The 20543-nt window shown below is 31.9% G+C and overlaps 1 protein-coding gene and 1 pseudogene across 2 annotated transcripts; both read left to right on the top strand.

Annotated features, from left to right (window-relative positions):
• The first annotated feature begins 5148 nt into the window (after positions 1 to 5148).
• On the top strand, positions 5149 to 16425 carry LOC112000310 (sugar transporter ERD6-like 5). 2 transcript variants are annotated; one of them, XM_024032409.2, is made up of 18 exons: positions 5150 to 5456; positions 5822 to 5884; positions 7684 to 7773; positions 9778 to 9837; positions 10172 to 10237; positions 10332 to 10397; positions 10476 to 10551; positions 10648 to 10712; positions 13798 to 13890; positions 14030 to 14110; positions 14187 to 14271; positions 14357 to 14400; positions 14479 to 14541; positions 14625 to 14684; positions 14775 to 14828; positions 15213 to 15272; positions 15751 to 15865; positions 15974 to 16425. In XM_024032409.2, the coding sequence occupies exons 1-18, from the start codon at positions 5265 to 5267 to the stop codon at positions 16111 to 16113; spliced, it is 1473 nt and encodes a 490-aa protein (XP_023888177.1). In that variant the 5' UTR covers positions 5150 to 5264; the 3' UTR covers positions 16114 to 16425. The 2 variants fall into 2 exon arrangements, with proteins under 2 accessions (XP_065618852.1, XP_023888177.1); XM_065762780.1 differs by lacking the exon at positions 10332 to 10397 and having other exon boundaries at positions 5149 to 5456.
• Positions 16426 to 17995: 1570 nt separating this feature from the next.
• The window catches only part of LOC112029674 (sugar transporter ERD6-like 5), a 53851-nt pseudogene continuing 51303 nt past the window's right edge, over positions 17996 to 20543 (top strand).

Below are 20543 nucleotides of genomic sequence, written 5' to 3'. Positions count from 1 at the left end.
GATTTTATAATTGATAAGAACTATTTTAAAATTGTTGGATAAATACAAAAAAGAAAATAGAAATGACATAGCTGCTGACGTGGCTCAACGTGAGCGTAGCAACATTAAATTATACGCTTCAGCTTTTAGTAATATATAGATAAATATAAATATAGATGATCTATTCACCTAATTTTTTCTGTCCTATTTGTAACTATATCTCCAATTTTCCTACTTATAAATCTCAAAAAAAGGTACATAAAGAAACTAAATCATAGATAATCGAATGCAAAACTATAAAAATTATGACCACCTCAATTGAAATTAGAGTTACAGAGGCAGAACTTTTCATCACTACAACTTCGTAATCCATAGCTATTGATAACATTATTGCAGATTCATCATATAACATTTTGATTATGGAGACAGTGCCTGATTTAACAATCTACAGTTCAACTTTTTGGTTCTTTTTGTATTTAATTTTTGTATCAAAATCAAACTTACCCTTTATTCTTTTAATTTGAAATTGAAAGTTTCTAACGTTACAAAAATAGAAAATAAAAATTCATTTTATCTAGAAATGTAAGTGAACCAAGTTGTTTATAAATAATTTAGTTTCAGCTCGAGAACAAGCTTATTTATATTTATTTATTTGGCAAACGAGCCAAGTTCAAGTCCAAGTTTAAACTCAAACTATTAAACAAATTAGGTTCAAATATAATAATATATTCATAAACAAGTTTATAAATATGAAGCTCGATTAAAATATATATATATTATTATATATCTAAAAACATATAATTTTATATATATATATTTTAATCGAGCTTCATATTTATAAACTTGTTTATGAATATATTATTATATTTGAACCTAATTTGTTTAATAGTTTGAGTTTAAACTTGGACTTGAACTTGGCTCGTTTGCCAAATAAATAAATATAAATAAGCTTGTTCTCGAGCTGAAACTAAATTATTTATAAACAACTTGGTTCACTTACATTTCTAGATAAAATGAATTTTTATTTTCTATTTTTGTAAAATTATATATATATATATAAAATTCTTAATATTGAATTATGTGAGTTTGTAAGTAAGTTCTTAATAAATTATAAATCTAATCAAAATAAAAATCATTTAATTTTTTTCTTTATCCTCGGGGCGGCATGGTGGGTTTAGTTAACCCACGGGTATAACATCATGAAGCCCATCCAAGCACCATTCACTCAGATTAAAACAAATCACAGCCAGTAAGCCTTGTGGGCCCAGAACACCACAGAAAGTGCCATTCAAGATCAGTGGTCATGCGGCTGGTGAAGGCAACGTTGATCTCCAGCACTTAAGCCTAAAGGGGAGGAGGATTTAGATTAGAGAAAGAAGAAATGTGAAGGATGGGATAAAATTAAGTGAATTTTAATATTAAAAAAAATCATTTTTCTTATAATTTAGAGAAATAGACAGAAATAATAAATTGGACAAAATTTAACTATAAAATTGGTTGTAACCTTAAGCTACAATTTTACCTAATATATATATATATATATATATTTTTTATTGAAGGTGAATTTTGACAAATCCATTATTGGATTATATTTTCTTCTTATGCCCTTCATGCTTGCAAAATTTCTATAAAATTAAAAATTAATAGCTATATCATCAATAAATTATTTAAATTGCAGGTTTTTGTAATTTAAAATTATGCATAAAATATAAGCTTATAGATCATATAGTAAATAATATTTAATTGACATAAAATTTGACATGTGTTTTAAGAGCTTAAAGAACATGCAATTGAACGGTTAGATTTTCAAAATATATAGTAATTTTTATTTTGTTGAGTAAGATTGTAGTCTTAGACTATAACCAATTTTGGAGCTAAACTTTGTTCTAATAAATTTGCATAAGAGGAAGGGAAGATCAACTGGCACATCAATCAAAAGAGCAATTAAACTACATGCCATGTCAATGAACACAAAACCCTGAACATGCATGAAATTCTCACACACAAATGATGCATGACTTAAATGTCATGGATTATGGAATGACATGAACACCCCTTAAATTCTATGAGAAATTAGACCAATTTTGAATTTTATTCTAGAGTCTACTACATTAAGTTCAAGTTTACTAATTTTTCAAAACTATCCCAATTTCACCGTTCTCATGAAAATGCGGAGTGATTATTCAAACTAAGCATGGAAGCAGCAAGTTAAGGCCACTAGCAAAAAGAGTGATTGAATTTGGGAAGCTAAGTGAAGATCACACATGAAAGTGGTTCTGATACTATGTTGAAATTAAGGAGAAAAGTATTGTAAAGAAAGCGGAAGCAGATCGAGAAAGAGAGGGAATATAGAGAATTATGTGATTCGGCTTAATAATCTACGTCCTTAGGATCTAGCAGCTATATCTTTACCATATGCCATATTGTCTTACAATGAAAACCCTAATAGTGTATATAATTATATATAGAGACTATGAGCTATGGTTATGTGTACGTATATGAATTTTCCAAAACAATTGGATCTATTAATTAGGTCATTATGTAATACTTACAAACTCAATATTACTTCCAATGATATAATCCGGCAATAGCGTAAGTGCATCAATTTTTGTTTTTTTTATTTTTTGCTGAATTTACAAGTGCATCATTTTATTGGATCACAATCAGTAACCCTCGGATGTTTCTGATCTAGTTATTTTATTGCTAAAGTCAAAACAAATGATTAAGACAAATATAAATTCAACCAATATATTCTCTTAGTCATCATATCTTACTAACTTTATTTTTTACAATATTTATTGTTCTATTTCTTTAACTTATTACATTATCTTATCATTGAAAGAAATATGAATAACTTAATTGTCTCTTTCAAGTAGGACAGGGTCAAAAATTTGAGTTAAGAGGGGCAATTTTACTATTAGTTATGTGTGGCAGTTTCAAACAATTAAGACAAACATAAATTCAACCAATATATACTCTTAGTCATCATATCTTACTAACTTTACTTTTTTACAATATTTATTGTTCTATTTCTTTAACTTATTACATTATCTTATTATTGAAAGAAATATGAATAACTTGTCTCTCTCAAGTAAGATGGGGTCAAAACTTTGATATAAGGGGGGCAATTTTACTGTTGGTTGTGTGTAACAGTTTCAACCTTTGACTCTACTATTACTTACTATTACTTAACCGCTGAGTTATTATTATTATTATTATTGTGTGGGTAAGAACAAAATTATTTTTGTTTAGAATTTTTTAAATGTATGGTTGTTTATTTTTGATAAAATTGGTTGATTGGGCTTAATTTTTTTAGTTTTAGTATTGGTAATTTTTGTTGTTAAGCTTTTTTTTTTTTTTATATATATATATATATATTTTTTTTATGGTCACTAAAATGAGGAGAATGCTAGAATTACAAACTTTTTTATAAATTGCTGAGATAATAAGTGGTTATTAGCAAGTAAAAAAAAAATGATGAAAGTAGTAGGTTCATATGCAAACCAATAAAAATTTGCTCCAAAAACAGTTTGTAAAAAAATTTGTGAGTATAACATTATTCTTAAAAGAATCAATTTTAATTGTTTAAGGGGAGTAAAATGTAATTTTATAAAATAAAATTGTTAAAATTAGTACATACATATAATAATATTTTTTTAAAAAGAATTAGGGGTTGCCCCCCCTGGACCAACAGTGGCTCCATCCCTGCTCTCAAGGAATGACCCAAATCTAACCATAGACATTTTAACGTGTAGACTATTCCAACTCATTTCATGCATTCGTTTTCATGATCCGGATGGTATTATTTAACGACATTTTATCATGTATATTAACTCGTGTGGAATTGTTATATTAATTAATAGAAATCTCAACAATGGTTTTGATGATAATTGAGTCTTCTTCGATTTTTTTATTCCGCCCATTCTTATTCTAAACTACTACTTCAATATCATATTTATATCTATGAATAGTAATCAAATTGTTCAATTACTTTACTTTTATTGAGAGCATTATTCTAGGTATGCTTATAATTTTATTTAATGGAAAGGTCCGTTTAGTTGAAATGGTGAAAAAGTGGGAGAATAAAAAATTATTAGAATGATAGAAAAGTGAAAGAATAAAAAATATTTAATTTTCCCTCTTGTGTGTTAGTTAAAGGGATGAAAAAGTAGGAGGGATGAAAATTTTTTTTGTTTAGTTAAAAAGAAAATTGAGAGTATAGAAAATGTAATTTATTTAAAATGTACTTATTAATTAAATAATATAAAAATTAATACATCATACATATATAATTATATTATTTTTCTTTATTATTATAGATAATATAATCTTATATATATATATATATAATCTGGACGTGCTGCTGGGTGGGGGAAAAAAAACTTAGCAACAAAACAGAATCTGGTTCAAAGGCCATTTTACATTCGTCTGGACATGTTTTTCAATTTTTTTTTTTTTTAATGAATAGAAAACTAGACGTGTTGCGTGGAGTAGGTGAGATGCATAGGAAGCATTAAAATTTGGAGGCATAGTCATTGCTTTGGAGCTGGAGTTTTTATTTCTGTTTTCTCTCTGATTTGGAGAGATGAGTTTTTGGTAAGCCAGGGAAGAAAATGTTTAGGCTCTACCAAAAAATTTCCATTATTTCTCTCCTTACCAAACAACATCAAAACTTATTTTCTTTCAATTATTTTTCATCATCCCTATTTCACCTCTAACCAAACAAACTCTAAGGAAACAAAATGCTTTTATTGCATATTCAACGTTATGATGATGCCTATTTGATTTCTCTATCTTAGTCTAGTTAGGTGAAGTGGAATTCAAGTCGAAATTTCCACATTCATAATATTCCTTCATCATAGAGAAGAGAGCTTGGAATGCTTCAAATGATGTGATACTCATATAACATTTAAAAACAATAAGATATTTATTTATTGCATGTATTGCTATTATTAAAACACAAATTTTCTGGTCAGAGAGAGAGAGAGAGAGCTCCCTAACTAACTTGTACCATTTCTTCTTTAGCCTTAACTGTGGTTGTGCTCAGCACTTTGGGAGCTATCTCCGCTCTTTACGTTTTTGAATAACATATAGATCGACCTTCCCAAGTAGTAACCACTACACAAACAAAAAAAAAAAAAAAAAAAAAAAAAAAAAAAAAAAGAGCAACTACATGCACGTCATTATTGTCATTGACTCTCTCTCTCTCTCTAGCTTAATAAATACTTATATCTCATCTTCTTCTCCAAAAACTACCTATCTTCCATTAAAAATAAAAATAGGACATGGAGAGAAAAAGCATGCAAGCACCGCTATTGAGAAGGCCTTCAACTGTTGAAGCAAACACTACTACTAATGGTAGTAATACTACTACTACTGATGATGACTTGCAATCAAGTGGTTTCTCATCAGTCACGCTTGTTGTTGTGCTCAGCACCATGGTCGCCCTCTGTGGTTCCCTCGGTTCTGGGTGTGCTGTAAGTATACCACTGCATAACCGTATGGCATGAATGCATGTACGCTATATATATATATATATATATATCAAAGAAATACACGAATTTCTACTATACGGTCAACATTTCATGAGTTGTTTCTTTTGGGTACAAAGTCAAGCGTTGTAAGAAAGTTTACACAACTTTTATGCTTAACTCTTAACAAATAGTATTATTGTATATGTTGTACATAACAAAGTTCTAAGAAGGATGCTAACTAACTAGTTAGGTGTATTTGAAATATTACTATCATTTTCGTGAATTGAAGAGATTGTTCATGACAGTGCCAAAGTGTAATATGTGGTATGGATTAAACATTGTACAAATGTATTATATGCATTGTGCAGACAGGTTTTTCTTCACCTGCTAAATCTGGGATCGTCGAAGATTTGAGTCTCTCTGATACATCTGTAAGTACTAATTTTTTCCTTTAATATTTTTTGTAATTTCTACTTATCTATGTACATTTACTAAAATGGTAAAATTTGAACGTATGATTTTCTCAAATTCAACTCATCTTTTTAAATCCCAATTAAAAATGAGTAATTATACAATATTTTAAGAGTACAATAATAACACACTCTATCTTTTCATATAATAGTGAATTCAACTAATAAAATTCATATAGGACTCGTCATTCCTATAAGAGGAGTAAGTAAAACATTATTGTATTTTTGAAATATTGTATACTTTTCAATGAAAACTGACAGACATTTTCTTTAATTACACACGCAGAATGTTGGGCATTATAAAATACTTGGTAAACACAATAAAGTTATACTCCTCCTGTCCTCCATCTCATATAAATATAATAGTATATCCAACAAATTAAATTCATAATGGGCCCACTACTCAACTCATTTTTTATAATTTTTCCAAAATATTGACCAGTCATTTGATATAAATAATTAATACTTCATTTTCTCATATAATTGTGGATCACTTTAATTAAATTCAAGCTAAAACCTACCATTTATTATGTTATAAGAAGGATCATTGCTCTCGGATGTTGAATAATTTTTCCAAAATGTCTACCGTAGGTTAAAGTAAAACGTTGTCTTAGATATATTTCTATTTAAGATATCTTTGCACTTGAACCATAAAAATTGGTATATGTATTCATATATAACCATGCATTAAAATATTTTATTATTTAAATAATTTTTTTTCTAGATAAATATCTTGGTGAGTTTATGAATTATATACAAGTTTTATAATTGCAAAAAATATCAAGTGTCTTATTTCTAAAATGTTTATATTTTGCTAAGAGTCTTGAAGCTCAATTGATTAGCACCTTCTGATATTTCTAACTAAGACATCTAGAATCTAAGTTCTCATCTCTCATTGTAACTATTGAATTATCAAAAAATTTAAAATGTTTATAGTTCAATTTTTATATGTTTTAATAATAATAACAAATTTTTTTTAATTAAATAATAACAAATTAATTAATACAAGATTTGACATGCATATCCATTATCAATAAATGTGTAATTAAATAGTAAGATTATTGTGGGTTACTGTTAAGTTAACTAGTAAAGTCTCTTGTCGTCAAATAAGAGAATTGATATTCAATTTCCTCCTACACTAAATATTGATTGATACGTTTTAAATTGATGATAATAGTAATCATTATGGAGTGGGTGTCATAGATTGAATTCTATCGTACGTTTAAAAAAAATGATAAGATTATCAAATAGAACTCAACCCATGTGTGTGTATAATTTGTATACACATAGCTAAAGTCTATAAGTTATTCTAAATATTTTTATCATTATATGTAGCTAGGCATGTCTGTAGAGTATACATCTATACATACCTATGTATTTGTATTTGAATAATCTAATATACAGTAATGCTACACATGTTGCATAAATGTAAATATCAATATATGTCTACTTCAAATATTTGTATTGCGTTTTAGATTTTGAATAATACTATAGATACAAACTATTTTACAAAATGCTGATGTAATGAGTGATTATTGGTAAATAAAAAAATGATATTAATGATGGGCTTAGATAAAAACTAATAAAAGGTTGGTCACATTAACAATTTATAAAAATGTTGTAAACTAGTTTGCTATGTTTCCATCAAACTAGTTTGCTATGTTGTAAACTCTTAGATTTTACCAATTGTAAGTAGATATGCTATGTTTCCATCAATTCTCTTATCCATTGATAACAATTATATTCATTTGACTATGCAGTATTCCTTTTTCAGTTCGATGATGACAATAGGAGGAGTGATTGGCGGATTAGTAAATGGATTGATAGCAGATTATATCGGTCGGAAAAATGTTAGTTTATCTCTGCTTTTCACAACAAAATCTCACAATATTTTTAAAATAATATTATTTTGACCTTTTAGTGTCTGTATACAATTTTCTTATTTTCTTTTATTTTAGGACAAAATTTAGTTACAAAATTGGTTGTAACCTAAGACTATAACCTTACTCAATAAATAAACATTACTACATATTTTGAAAATTTAACCATTGAATTACATGTTCTTTATGTTCTTAATACACATGTTAAATTTTGTGTCAAATATATTATTTACTATATGATCTATAAGCTAATATTTTATGCATAATTTTAAACTACAAAAACTTGCAATTTAAACAATTTATTGATGACATAGCTATTGATATTTAAATTTCTAAAAATTTTGCAAGTATGAAGGATATAAGAAGAAGATGTAATCAAATTGTGAATTTGTCAAAATTCACCTCCAATAAAAAGATATTAAATAAGATTATATAGTTTTATGTTACAACTAATTTTGTTAGAGGTGTAATTGGTTTGGTTCGGCTGGTTTTCTAAGTGTTGGCCAACCGAAATTGAAATTTTCGATTTGTGAAGTTCTCAACCAAAACTGATTGAAATAATTGGAAATCCATCAATTTTTTTCTATTTCTATTTTGGTCGGTTTTCAGTTTTGGTGTTTAGGTTTGGACCGGTTGGGCTTTTGGTTTTTTTTTTTTTTTTTTTTTTTCAATTTTTTTTTCAAACTCTAACATCAATAAGAAAATAACAACCTAACATCACAGTCACAGATTCACACTTCAAGCATGTCAAACAATAATAAACAAATATACCAACAATAAATAAATAAGCAACTAACTTTATATATCAGAAGTCAACAAGCAATGACCTATATAGTATTTAAAAATTTAATCTTAAATAAAGAAACCAACCAGCACAAGCAGCCAAGCACATGGGTTTTTTCAAAACCCTAACTTTATTTGCATATGAAAATTGAAAAAATAAACATCTTACGTTGTTACTACTAGGATATTAGCTTCAGTCTCATAAAAATATCATTGATTCAGTATCAAACAAAACCCAAAATACAAAAAGAGAAAAAAGAAAAAAAGAAAAAGAAAAAAAAAGAGGGTTATCAAGATTTTCAAAAGAGAAAGGGTCACCATGAGAAGTCGATGATTAGGCCGGCGTGTGGAGGCGGTGGCAGAGGTAGATTTGGCATAACTATGAGAGAGACTGTGGAGTTGAATGTGAGAGTGAGAGTGAAACGTGTGGGGTATGTAGGGTAGGGTTTTCTAACTTTTGTTTTTATAGTTTAATTAGATATCTAATTAGTAATTAGTTTAATCATAGTTAGTTAATCTAATGATAAAATGAAAAGGCTGGATCATATCCAAAAAAAAAAAAAAAAAGCCCCAAATGTTTTAAAATAAAATGAAAAGGCTGGAGGCCCAAATATGTTTAAACTAACCAGAGGCCTAAATATTTATAAAACTTATATTATATATTTAATATAAAATATATTATAATATGTTTCGGTTTGGTTTCGGCTAGTTTGGTGCATACAAACCTGCCACTAAAAATAAAACAAAAAAGTTCGGTTTTTAAAAAATAAAAACCGACACCGAACCGAACCAAAACCAATTCGAAATTTTGGCAATAGTTCGACCAGTTTTGGCCCCTTTTTTTGGTTTGTCAGTTTTGTGCACAGTCCTAAATTTTGTTCTTTATTTTAACTTATAGTGGGCTTACACCAAAATTTATTGTAAAAATGTTATAAAATTTTGTTTCGGTCATAGAAAAACCTTTTTTTTCCCTCCTATATATCTAAAGGCTCATTCGCTTCATGACTGCACAATGGGAGATATTTTATATATTTTTCCTAATTAAATCCCAATTGTGTAGGTGGAATGGTGGATCCAATGCTTGTCTCTTATTTAATGACAATTTTGCTGTTGAAGATAAAGTTTCAAAATAAAAAAACCTGACTAACATCTTTTGGTTCCTCTCAATTTCTTTTTGCGTATCAAAAACAGGCAATGTGGTTCTCAGAAATATTCCGGATTGCAGGGTGGCTTGCAATAGCATTGGCACAGGTTTTTGTTTTTGCTTTTTTTATACCTTCCAACTAAGTTTTAGAAGAATGCAGTCTGAGTAACTTTAATTTCTAATCTCTATTCAATGAATTACATGGCCATTTCCTCACTAACTTGTACTTCATAAAAATTGTCCAAAGTAGGACACTGTCAACTATTGTTGTAAAACTATTAGTAATTATTCTTGAAAGAATATTCCTGGAATTTTCATTAAGTGAAGATTAGAAAAAGAATTTAAAAATAAGTGTGAAACAAGCCATCAGAGTTACTTTATACATATTTTGTCCCTCCTTGGTTTCAATCAATATATAATAGAATTCAATGCTTATTGTAGAATGCTTGGTTGCTTGATCTCGGAAGCCTGTTATTGGGATTTGGGACTAGCATTAGTTTATATGTGGTAAGTTTTCTTGTACTTGCATTTCATAATTGATAATTTAATATACCAACTAACATAGTCTAAAAATAATAATCAAATTCTTATTACCAAGTAGGTACCTGTATACATAGCAGAAATCACACCCAAGAAGCATAGGGGAAAATTTACATCAGCTACTCAGGTATAATAAGATCATCATGGCCTTAAATTGTATAGCCAACTCATTGTTCACAATACCTACGTTATGTCATATGTGCAGTTGATGATAACTTGTGGCTTTCAACTAATGTATTTCATTGGAAGTAACATTTCCTGGCGCATCCTAGCTGTAATTGGTAAATTTCTTGTTGCTTCAATCACTGAATTAATTTTACTAAATTCTTAAGAAAAATATAGGGATAGATTTGATTCACACTGATTTTTATTTTCAGGTGCTATTCCATGTTTAGTAGAGCTTGCGGGAGTATTCTTCATTACAAAGTCACCTAGGTGGCTGGTCAGTCTAAATATCTTGCTGAGACTTATTTATGTGGTGTTTTAATTGAGTAATAAAAATAAAAATCATGTGAGCATTAATATGTTTCAAATTTCTATTTTGACCCGAATCTATATAATATTTAAAAACTATAGCGTAACATTTATTATTTCTACACTTCTTTTGAGTCACATCAGCATAGCATTTTGGTCCATTCAATCAATTTTGGTCCACTTCGGTTCAATTTGGTCCATTTCAGTCCATTCGGTCCATGTTGATCCATTTCAATCTATTTCGTCCATTCAGTCTATCTCGGTCTAATTGGTCCACTTCAATTTATTCGGTCCACATAGTCCAATTTAATCTCTTTCGGTCTATTTTGGACTAACTGGGTCTTAAATTGATTCTTTGAGCAGGTTGTCTTTTTAGTTTATGGCTAAAAAATACAAACAAAATAGACATTAGAAATTAGAGATATAAGCCCTAAAAATAAAAATGATAAATATTCAAGAGATTACCTTAAAATTCAAGTTTCAATACTATAGGAGTCATACTAATATTTAGAAAGAGAAAAATACTACAATTCTAAACTCATATAATAATTTAAACTTTTTTTTTGAGAAAGATAATAATTTAAACTCAATGTAACATGTTACATGAGTTCCATGGAATGGGGTATACATTTTTTTTAATATACTTGGATATACTCAAAGTAGTCAACCAATAACTATGGTATATTTTCTTCTAAAAAAAAATAACTATGGTATATTTAATAACATCTTCTTCATTTATATAGAGCAATATTATAATTATGTAAGTAAAATATTTTTATTAAATTATTTTTTTCATATATATATATATAATTCTTTTAAATAATAAATATACTATTTAACCTACAAATTTTACATTATATTTATGTTTTTCATATATATATATATATATATAATTCTTTTAAATAATAAATGTACTATTTAACCTACAAATTTTACATTATATTCTTATAAAATAATTATATTACATTTTCTCATGCATTGCAAATGGCAACAATTATCAAATTAAGCACATTATAAGTACATCAATAAATAGAGAACACAAAAATTGGAAAACGAAGTGGAGAACTGATGGTGTACATCTCCAATGAAAAAAAAAACACTTGGAGCAACATACCCCCAACAAAGCAATTCGCTATAAAAGAATGACTAGACTTCTATGATAGGCCAAAAACGAATTGACCTCTTGTGATAAATTAACCAATTAATTTAGCTAAGTGAATTAATTAAGTTAATTAATATGCAAACGCGTGGTAGCACAAATAAATCACCAAATAACTAAATATGCAGCGGAAATTAAATAACATTGTGATTTGTTTACGAATGGGGAAAACCTGACGGCAAAAACCCTACCAGGTGATTTTCAGGTCACCACTCTTGAAACTCCACTATTATCACAACAAGCGGTTACAAGCAAAGGAATCCCAAGTACTTTACCAACCTACAGTTAAACCCTTATCCCAATACCCAAATGAACTTGTTCTGTAGTGATAATTCCTCCTTTTGGTGCACGGCTTCCAAGTACGTGACTAACCAATGCGCGGATCCCAATACGCGACTTCAATCACCAACTGAAAGAGAGGTTGTAGGCTGCAAAGTTCTTCAGTTCATCCTACACGATGAAGATCAAGAAGATGCTTGATCACAAAACCCAAAGGTGCACATACACAACAACTTTTTCAAGAAGAGATGAACTAGGTCAAGAACTTCGTCTCCAGTCACAATTTGCTTGAACAGAGTTTGCTCAATGCTTGTGCAACTTGTGAACTGTTTGACGGCCCTTAAAACAATCCTTTTATATGTTTAGGGTTAGGAGAAAAGAAGGCCCAAAGACATATTCACGAATTCCAAGAAATCAAATCAGAATTCTAAATTTCTTAAATCTCGACAGATAGGAGGTGTCGAGAAGCTGTCGAGCAAGTGTCGAGCTTACGGGCTTGAGACAGCTTTCTTTAAGCTCGATAGATGCAGCTGTCGAGCCAGCTATCGAGATTTAATGAATTTACACTCTTAGCTTGTTTTCTTGGACAGACTTGATGACTTCAACACTTGATCTTGAAATTTTGTTTCTTGAAGTATTAAAAACACATAGAACTACCCAATTACAAGTAAAATGTGTTTTGTCAAAGGATTAGCCAATTACATAAAAGAATGACATATGTTCTTAATGAGTGAACTACATATGTCCTAACATTCTACACACAACACCTTGTGATCGACTAGCCTTTCCTACTCAGTAGACAATTCGTTGAAGCCTCCAAAACCTCTGGACTTCTTCTACATGGACACCTTCATGAACGACATGTCCACTTCATAGAACTCTAAGAGCACACTGCATGCACTGACGCACGGCTATATATTCTATGATTTCAATAGAGTACTTGTTTTTACAAGGACCTTTATAAATGATAGACCATGAAGGTGCAAAATCAAAAACTAGATGGAACAGAGTTAAGGATTTGAATCTAGGGAAAGGCTCTAATATTTTTCTATGATATGACTGCTCTCCAGTAATAAAAGTAGTAGTATTAAGTACCTAATAAGTAAGGTTTAGGAACAGGATCAGAATCTCGATCCAAAATAGAGGAAACAAAATCTATGACAGTGAGGGTCAGGCAAGATGTGAACTTGTTTAATAACTTGCTCAAGCATGCTACAGGCAACCCAGGAGTCTCACTTGAGTGACTATCAGGCGAGGTATCCTTGTTTTCACTTCTTTTAGTAGCTTCAGCTTTGAATCGTGTTTCAACAATTTACCAACACTCTATCTTGGTGTGGGTGAGTGTGTGTTCAAATACTTTTGCTCTTTGTTACTTATCCCACTTTGGTTAGGAGTAATTTCACCTTATGTGTTTATAAGCCATTGAATCTACTCCCGGGGGTTGTTCAATTTTACATTGTCAACAGAAATTGCCAATCTAAATCCTGTTGTTCTTGGCTTTTCCAAAAGCATGCTTTGCAACAAAGTCTCTTTAAGACTACTAAATCACGTACGTTGTGTTTACTCTACAAATGACAAGTAAGCATCCATTCATTGCATTGGTGAAATAATACAGGCAAAAGTTGGTAAGCAAGAAGAGTTTGAAGCTTCTCTACAGCTTCTTAGGGGAAAGAATGCTGATATTTCTCAAGAAGCAGCTGATATAAAAGTAATGTTTCCAATTCAAGTTTTTTTAGTAGAGTCACTGTTATGTAACCTCAATTAGAGGAAATTTTTTTTCAATTATTATTATTTTAACAATTTTATTTTTCTTGACAACAAAAGAATGATACATGTGCTTTTGACAGGATTATACAAAAATATGTCAACAATTTTCAGAGACTGGAAAACTACATTTTTTCCATAGTAGATATGTCTCTCCACTCACAGTGAGTGTCTCTTATTGTGGCCTCTTTTCCATAAATTGCTTGTGTGAGTGTGAAGTGTTTTTTAAAATTGGTTTAGGCCGGACTTGGGCTGATATTGCTTGATCAACTTGGAGGCAGCAGTGCAGTTGCCTACTATGCAAGCTATTTATTTACAGAAGCTGGTAAAACAAGGAACTATTTTTATATAACTAGTGGTACTATATTTTTTCAATAACTCTGAACACTACAACTCTCTGGTCTATATAGGATTTTCAAGTAGCATTGGGACTACAACTATGGCTATTATCCAGGTACTTGACTCACTCTAGCTTAAATGAATGTGGGATTCTTCTTGATACATTTCCCAAACGTGTACATATTTTGTGCAGATTCCAGCCAATATTATCAGTGTACTATTGTCAGATAATTTAGGAAGACGGCCCCTTCTAATGGTGATAATGGCGAATATTATTTCTCTTTAAGTTTGCCTTACAGTTCAACAGTTATTGATTATCAAGTTTGCCAATGTTTTCAGGTTTCTGCCAGTGGACTGAGCTTGAGTTGCTTCCTTGTAGGCTTGTCATACATCTTTCAGGTTTCTACCAAAACCATATGTAGACACTTCTTATTTCATGGTTTTGTTTTCCATATTCAATAGTAACAAACTTAAATTTGTTATGCGCAGGACCTTAGCCTGTTGAAGGAGCTCACTCCCATTTTGGTGCTAATTGGTTTATCGGTAATACAATATTCTGCAGGACAATTGTTCCCCTTATCAAGAAAAGAACGGAAAAAAACACTGTTGAACTTCTTACATTTTTCCTCATTTACTTACAAGTGCCAACTAGAATATTTGTGGGGATTTAAAATGCTTTAGCGTATTCTAAGTTCTGAGCTTATGTTGGATGAAAATGGATTCAAGTTGTAGTCTTCTAGGACTTGAATCCCTCTTATCACCTATTAGCAGAGGAAAATAAGCAATTTCTTATGTTTGTTTTCCACTTGATCCTTAGAAGCCACAGGGAAGTGTTCATTGATCTTTTTCTTTAATTATTAGCCAAGTTGTCATGTACTGGTAGATCAGATGACATGTATTTATTTGACCAATTAACAATTTGTGCAGGTATTTAGTATGGCTCAAGCAATAGGCATGGCAGGATTACCCTGGGTTATAATGTCAGAGGTATGTAACTTATTGAACTCTGAACTCAAAATTTAATAGCCTTCTGCACGTACAAAGTTGCTCTCAATAATCACTACATATTGAACGAGAAAACTGGCTTTAACTATTTGTGACGGCATTAGGCTCTCTCAAATAGCAACATTCCTCGAAGTGGATTATGAACTTTACTCTAATTATCATCCAATGCTACAATAACATGTTAAGTAAGAAAGAATTTGCAAGGATTATAAATTTATAGAACTCACAGTCACAGTTTGATTCCTTCTATCCTTTTTCTTTTCTGTAGTACTAAACCACAGAAGATGTAACTATAAATTGGGTACTAGTGGCCATTTAGAAAAATGACACAAAAGGGGGGGCAAAAAAAAAAATTCCGGAATTCCCTTTTCATGATAGTATAGAAGTATAGAAGTATGAGTTTCACAGGACAAGCAAGATTATACATAAGATTGAACTTTGAAGGATGATTTTATTTCAGATATATCCTATAAACATCAAGGGTACAGCTGGAAGCCTAGTGACTTCAGCACACTGGTCCTTCGCTTGGATTGTTGTATACGTCTTCAAGTTTATGATAGCATGGAGTTTAGCAGGTACCTCATAAGCAGCACCCCACCCACCACACATCTTCATTTTTACTTTCCAATTTCATGGTTTCTTTGTGGTAACTAATCATGATTATTTTGGCTATGATATTTCAGGAACATTTTTCATATTCTCAGTCATTTGTGGTTTAGCTGTTGTATTTATTGCAAAGCTGGTACCAGAGACCAAGAAGCAAACATTGGAAGAAATTCATGCATCATTTACCAATCCTCAGCGCAAAAACTCAAACCCTTAAGAAAATTTGTTCATCTTAGTTCAATTGAAATCTAAAAACCCTATAAAACAAACTTCCACACGTAAATATATATTGTTTAAGTATGTTCAGTTGTGGGGTTATCTCATGCATCATGATCCTCGGTTCAGCTACCTATTCTACCCAATAAACCACTTAACATTTTTTTCATGGTAAAGAAAAATGTTATTGGAAACATTTTGGGAGAATTCAGCTTATTTATTTGGTGTGGATGATCATCTTTTCATCATCAAGTATTGTGAAATTTATGCGCACATTTATCAAGGTTATTGTAAACATCCTTTTATCATCAAATTTTGTTTCTGTTATTTTCATGATGCATGATATCAAATTATTCGCTAACTGATTCAATAGTTTTATAGCTTACGGGAAAAAAAAAAAAAAAAAAAAGAAAAAAAAAAAAGACTGCAATTGATAATTTAGGGAACACAATTTTCCAAGCACATTGACAATAGTTAAGTTGTCATTCTGAAGCTATTTGCTTCAGAAAACCACTTAGAAGAAAAGCTAACCATCTAAAATTTAAGAATATCACAGGAAACCACCACAGTGTAGCAAATTGCTAATTTGTAATATAACTTGGTTGCTTTCTATTGAACTTATAAACTGGAAATAGTGTAATAAGTTTTTCATAAATTATCATTTATCCCAAAAACTTGATTTCAAAATTTTAATTTTAAAAGGTTGATAACTCCAAGAGATAACACAATTGGTTAGAAACCACACCTTATGAAGCAACTCTAAGTCAAAAGAGATTGGAGAAAGTGAATTTAATCAATATTTGAATATGTTCATGCTGCAATTTAACCCAACATTGAGCATTTTGAGGTTCACGTAATAAGTTGTAATGGGACTTTTTCAAAGCCATCTCATGAGTTAGGGGTAGCAACAAAGGCTAGACACTAGACAAGCTGCCTCAATTGCAAATTTGGAGTAGAGCAATTCAGGGAGTGCTGAAGTTAAATGTATAATATGGATGCTGACTAAAGCTCTAGGGATAGGATAGTAAACGAGCCGAGTTTTGTCGAGTAGTAACTGTTCAAGCACGGCTCAATAGCAAAAGTAGAATGTTCAAGCTTGGTTTGAGCCTACAAATAATACTCAAGCTTGAGCTCATTATAAAGCATAAAAGCTTGAGCTCGGCTTGGCTTGACTTGATTAATTAGTCAAGCCAAGCTCGAGTTCAATATCAAGCCTAAACTCAAGTTTAATATCATGCTTTTGAGTTTGAGATTGGACACAAGTATATTATCAAGCCTATATCAAGTTTATTATCTAGCCTATTTGGTTTGGATGAGTGGTCTCAACTTATAATTAATTAAAGTTTTAGAAGGATATGAGTAAACTTATCAAGCTCATATCAATTTTATTACCAAACTCATAAATAAACCTAGGCTTAACTTGTTTTGTTACTTTTATATCAAACCTTGGTGTTCACGAGCTTGTTCATGAACAGTATTTTTTACTTAGGCTCAGCTTGTTTATTAAACAAGTTTAAAACTAAAGTTTAAACTTAGTTTGTTTGTAAACAAATAAACATGAACGAGTATTTTATCGAGTCAAGTCCAAACTGTTTAAGAATTTTAAAATTTTTTATTCAAGCACCTACACATGCTGGAAATACTGGCACTTTATCTCAATCTATAATAAAGAGGACAAGGACAAAGATAGCATCACATCCAAGAATAAAATTAAATAAATACGGACAAAAGTGTCCAATGATGAACTGCACATGGGTCCTAAACACTTCATTTCCACTCTCGTTAACTCAATATCTCTATCCGTCAAACTCAGAAACTGCCCTCTTCTTCTTGCCTTCATCTCTTTGTGTTTGAAACACAAATTGAATTTTTAATTCATACTGTACATACCATTTCTTTGCCATCCAAAGATATGGGCAGAGAAAGCATTGAAGAAGGAGAGCTATCAACTCCTCTAGTTGCCAAAGACCATCAACTATATGGCAGTGGTGCTAGTAGTGGTGACCATGCTTGTGCCAACACTACTAGTTGTGATGATGGTGGTGAGAGTCAGAGTGGATCTTCCTCAGCCACAGGTGTGGTTGGGCTTAGCACTTTGGTTGCTGTCTCTGGTTCCTATGTTTTTGGCACAACTGTAAGTAAAATTTTACTTTAGCATAGAATGGTCCACACTCTCTTTAGTCCACATGGTCCTTGGTCCAAGGATATTGTCTGCAAAGATTTTGATGTGTTTATGATGAGTGCCAAATTTTGCAAATTTGTAGAGAACTCAAATTCTATTAAGAATTATTCATTTCTGAATCTTCACTACAGTTTGAAGAGTCACAATGTTTTCTATGCTACTAGGCCATGATAGAAAATATATTAGTTGAACGCCAAAATTTTGTAGGGATTTTACATAGAAATGCATCTAAATGATTGAGGTATAGATTTGTCAATGGCTTGCAGGGAGTGTTTTTATAACAATGGAGAGAATAACTGAATAAGACAATAAATGGGATGGGTATCTCAATGTGGGATGCCTAGACGTTTGATATGTTGACTACTGAACTGAAAATGGTGTATAGTTGATTTTGTAGGTGGGATATTCATCATCTGCTCAGTCTGGAATCACGGATGACCTGGGTCTTACTGTGGCAGAGGTGGGTGTAAAACCATAAAGTGCATTTTTACTTTTGGCAAATGATATTATCACTTTAGAACACTTTTAAGCACTTGAGCTATCTTGCTCTGGAAACATCTTCTGCTATGAATATAACATTTGTATTATTTTAACCATTTTTCCATTTCTATATTAATTTCATTTAAATTTTGTATAAATTTCAGTATTTATGCTTCTATTGTCTGGGATTATTATGATTTATGACAACAAATCTTCATGTGAAGATACCACTATTTGAGCTCTACTACATGGAAAAAGAAGAAAGGTTAAGTTTGGAAAATCATGTCCGCATGGCAATTTCGATGACGAGGTAAATAAGCACTGATGAAGCCATCTATGAGAATGATCGTCCTCATACGGACGAGAACGTCCCTAGGACGAGCAGCGCAGAAGGCCACGGTACTGACGAGGAAATTCAGTCCCTTTAATGCAGTCAACTGAACGGTTACACTTCCAACTGTACGAACCGTTTGGAGACATTGATGCCTCATTACACAGTCTTGAAGCGTTACCCAATGGAGCATTAAGACCTCCATAACTCCTCCAACGGCTAGGTACGATGAGAACAGATATAAAACCCATACACTCCCACGAAGGAAAAAGACAAGTAAGAAAGAATACTGTTTATTTTGCTCTTTTTGTTCATTTTACTTCCCTCACAAAGAAGACCCTATATTCTAACTTTGGCATCGGAGGCGTTGTGGCAGGCACCACACCGGTGTGCACAAAAGGGAAGGAGGAGGGATTAGCTCCATCCGACGAACATCACTGACAAGTTTACACTTATCAGTTTGGCGCCGTCTGTGGGGACAACATTGTTTTCGTGTTCAAACTCGAAATAGTGGTTCCCTATTCTTGTTCTTTTCAAGATGGAGTCTAATCAAGACGCTGCAACCCTGGCTCAGCAAGTTCAAACCCTTGCAGCCACCGTTGAAGAACTAACTAAGCAAAACCAAGAATTGAGATCACGGCTTCAGCAAGAAGACAATCGTTCGAAGGGAAATCAGGAAGATGAGGGGGATAGTAACAGAAGAAGTGACCATCGAAGACCTAACACTCCCGTCGAGCAAAATTCAGATATTCTTCAGGAGATGAGGAAGGAGATGGACGAGCTAAGAAACGCCATCAAAGAGAAAACAGAGCGGAGTGTGGATTGGATGGTCTGGGCAACGGATTCACCATTCACAACAGCGGTTCTCGACTGCCCAGTACTGTCGAAATTTCGGTTACCTCAGCTCGAGCCCTTCGACGGGCTGAAGGACCCGCAAGATCATCTAAACACCTTCAAGACGACCTTGGGACTTCAACAGCCCCCAAATGAAATCTTGTGTCGCTCCTTCCCTACTACACTCAGGGGGGCTGCCCGAGAGTGGTTCACAAAGTTGCCAACATCGTCAATCGATACGTTCGAGCAGTTGAGCAACGCTTTCCTACGCCACTTTATTGGAGGACAACGACCAAAGAGGACCGCTGATCACTTGCTCACCGTCAGGCAAGGAGAAAAAGAAACCTTGAGGTCATATGTACAACGTTTCACGAGGGAAACACTGGAAGTAGACGAAGCCGACGATATGGTGCAGCTGACGACCTTCAAGGCAGGGCTGAGGTCTAGGGATCTCGTCAGCTCACTCGCAAAGAACCCCCCAAAGACGATGGCTGAAATGCTCCTCAAGGCGCAGAAGTACATGAACGCCGAAGACGCATTGGCTGCTATCAAGGACGAGGATAGACCAAGGGACAAAGGAAGGAAAGAAGATGATCGCAGAGGG

Source organism: Quercus suber, unplaced genomic scaffold (assembly GCF_002906115.3).
Source record: "Quercus suber isolate HL8 unplaced genomic scaffold, Cork oak 2.0 scaffold_473, whole genome shotgun sequence".
Taxonomy (NCBI): Eukaryota; Viridiplantae; Streptophyta; class Magnoliopsida; order Fagales; family Fagaceae; genus Quercus; species Quercus suber.
Note: the sequence above shows the minus strand (reverse complement) of the source record. Positions and strands in the feature narration are given on the sequence as shown.

What these genes read in the sequence shown, in the direction of transcription:
- LOC112000310 (XM_024032409.2), top strand. Translation starts at nt 5,265, where the DNA reads ATGGAGAGAAAAAGCATGCAAGCACCGCTATTGAGAAGGCCTTCAACT. An exon ending in CCCTCGGTTCTGGGTGTGCT is followed by an intron (nt 5,457 to 5,821) that starts GTAAGTATACCA and finishes TGCATTGTGCAG; the next exon opens with ACAGGTTTTTCTTCACCTGC. An exon ending in AATTTACATCAGCTACTCAG is followed by an intron (nt 10,398 to 10,475) that starts GTATAATAAGAT and finishes TCATATGTGCAG; the next exon opens with TTGATGATAACTTGTGGCTT.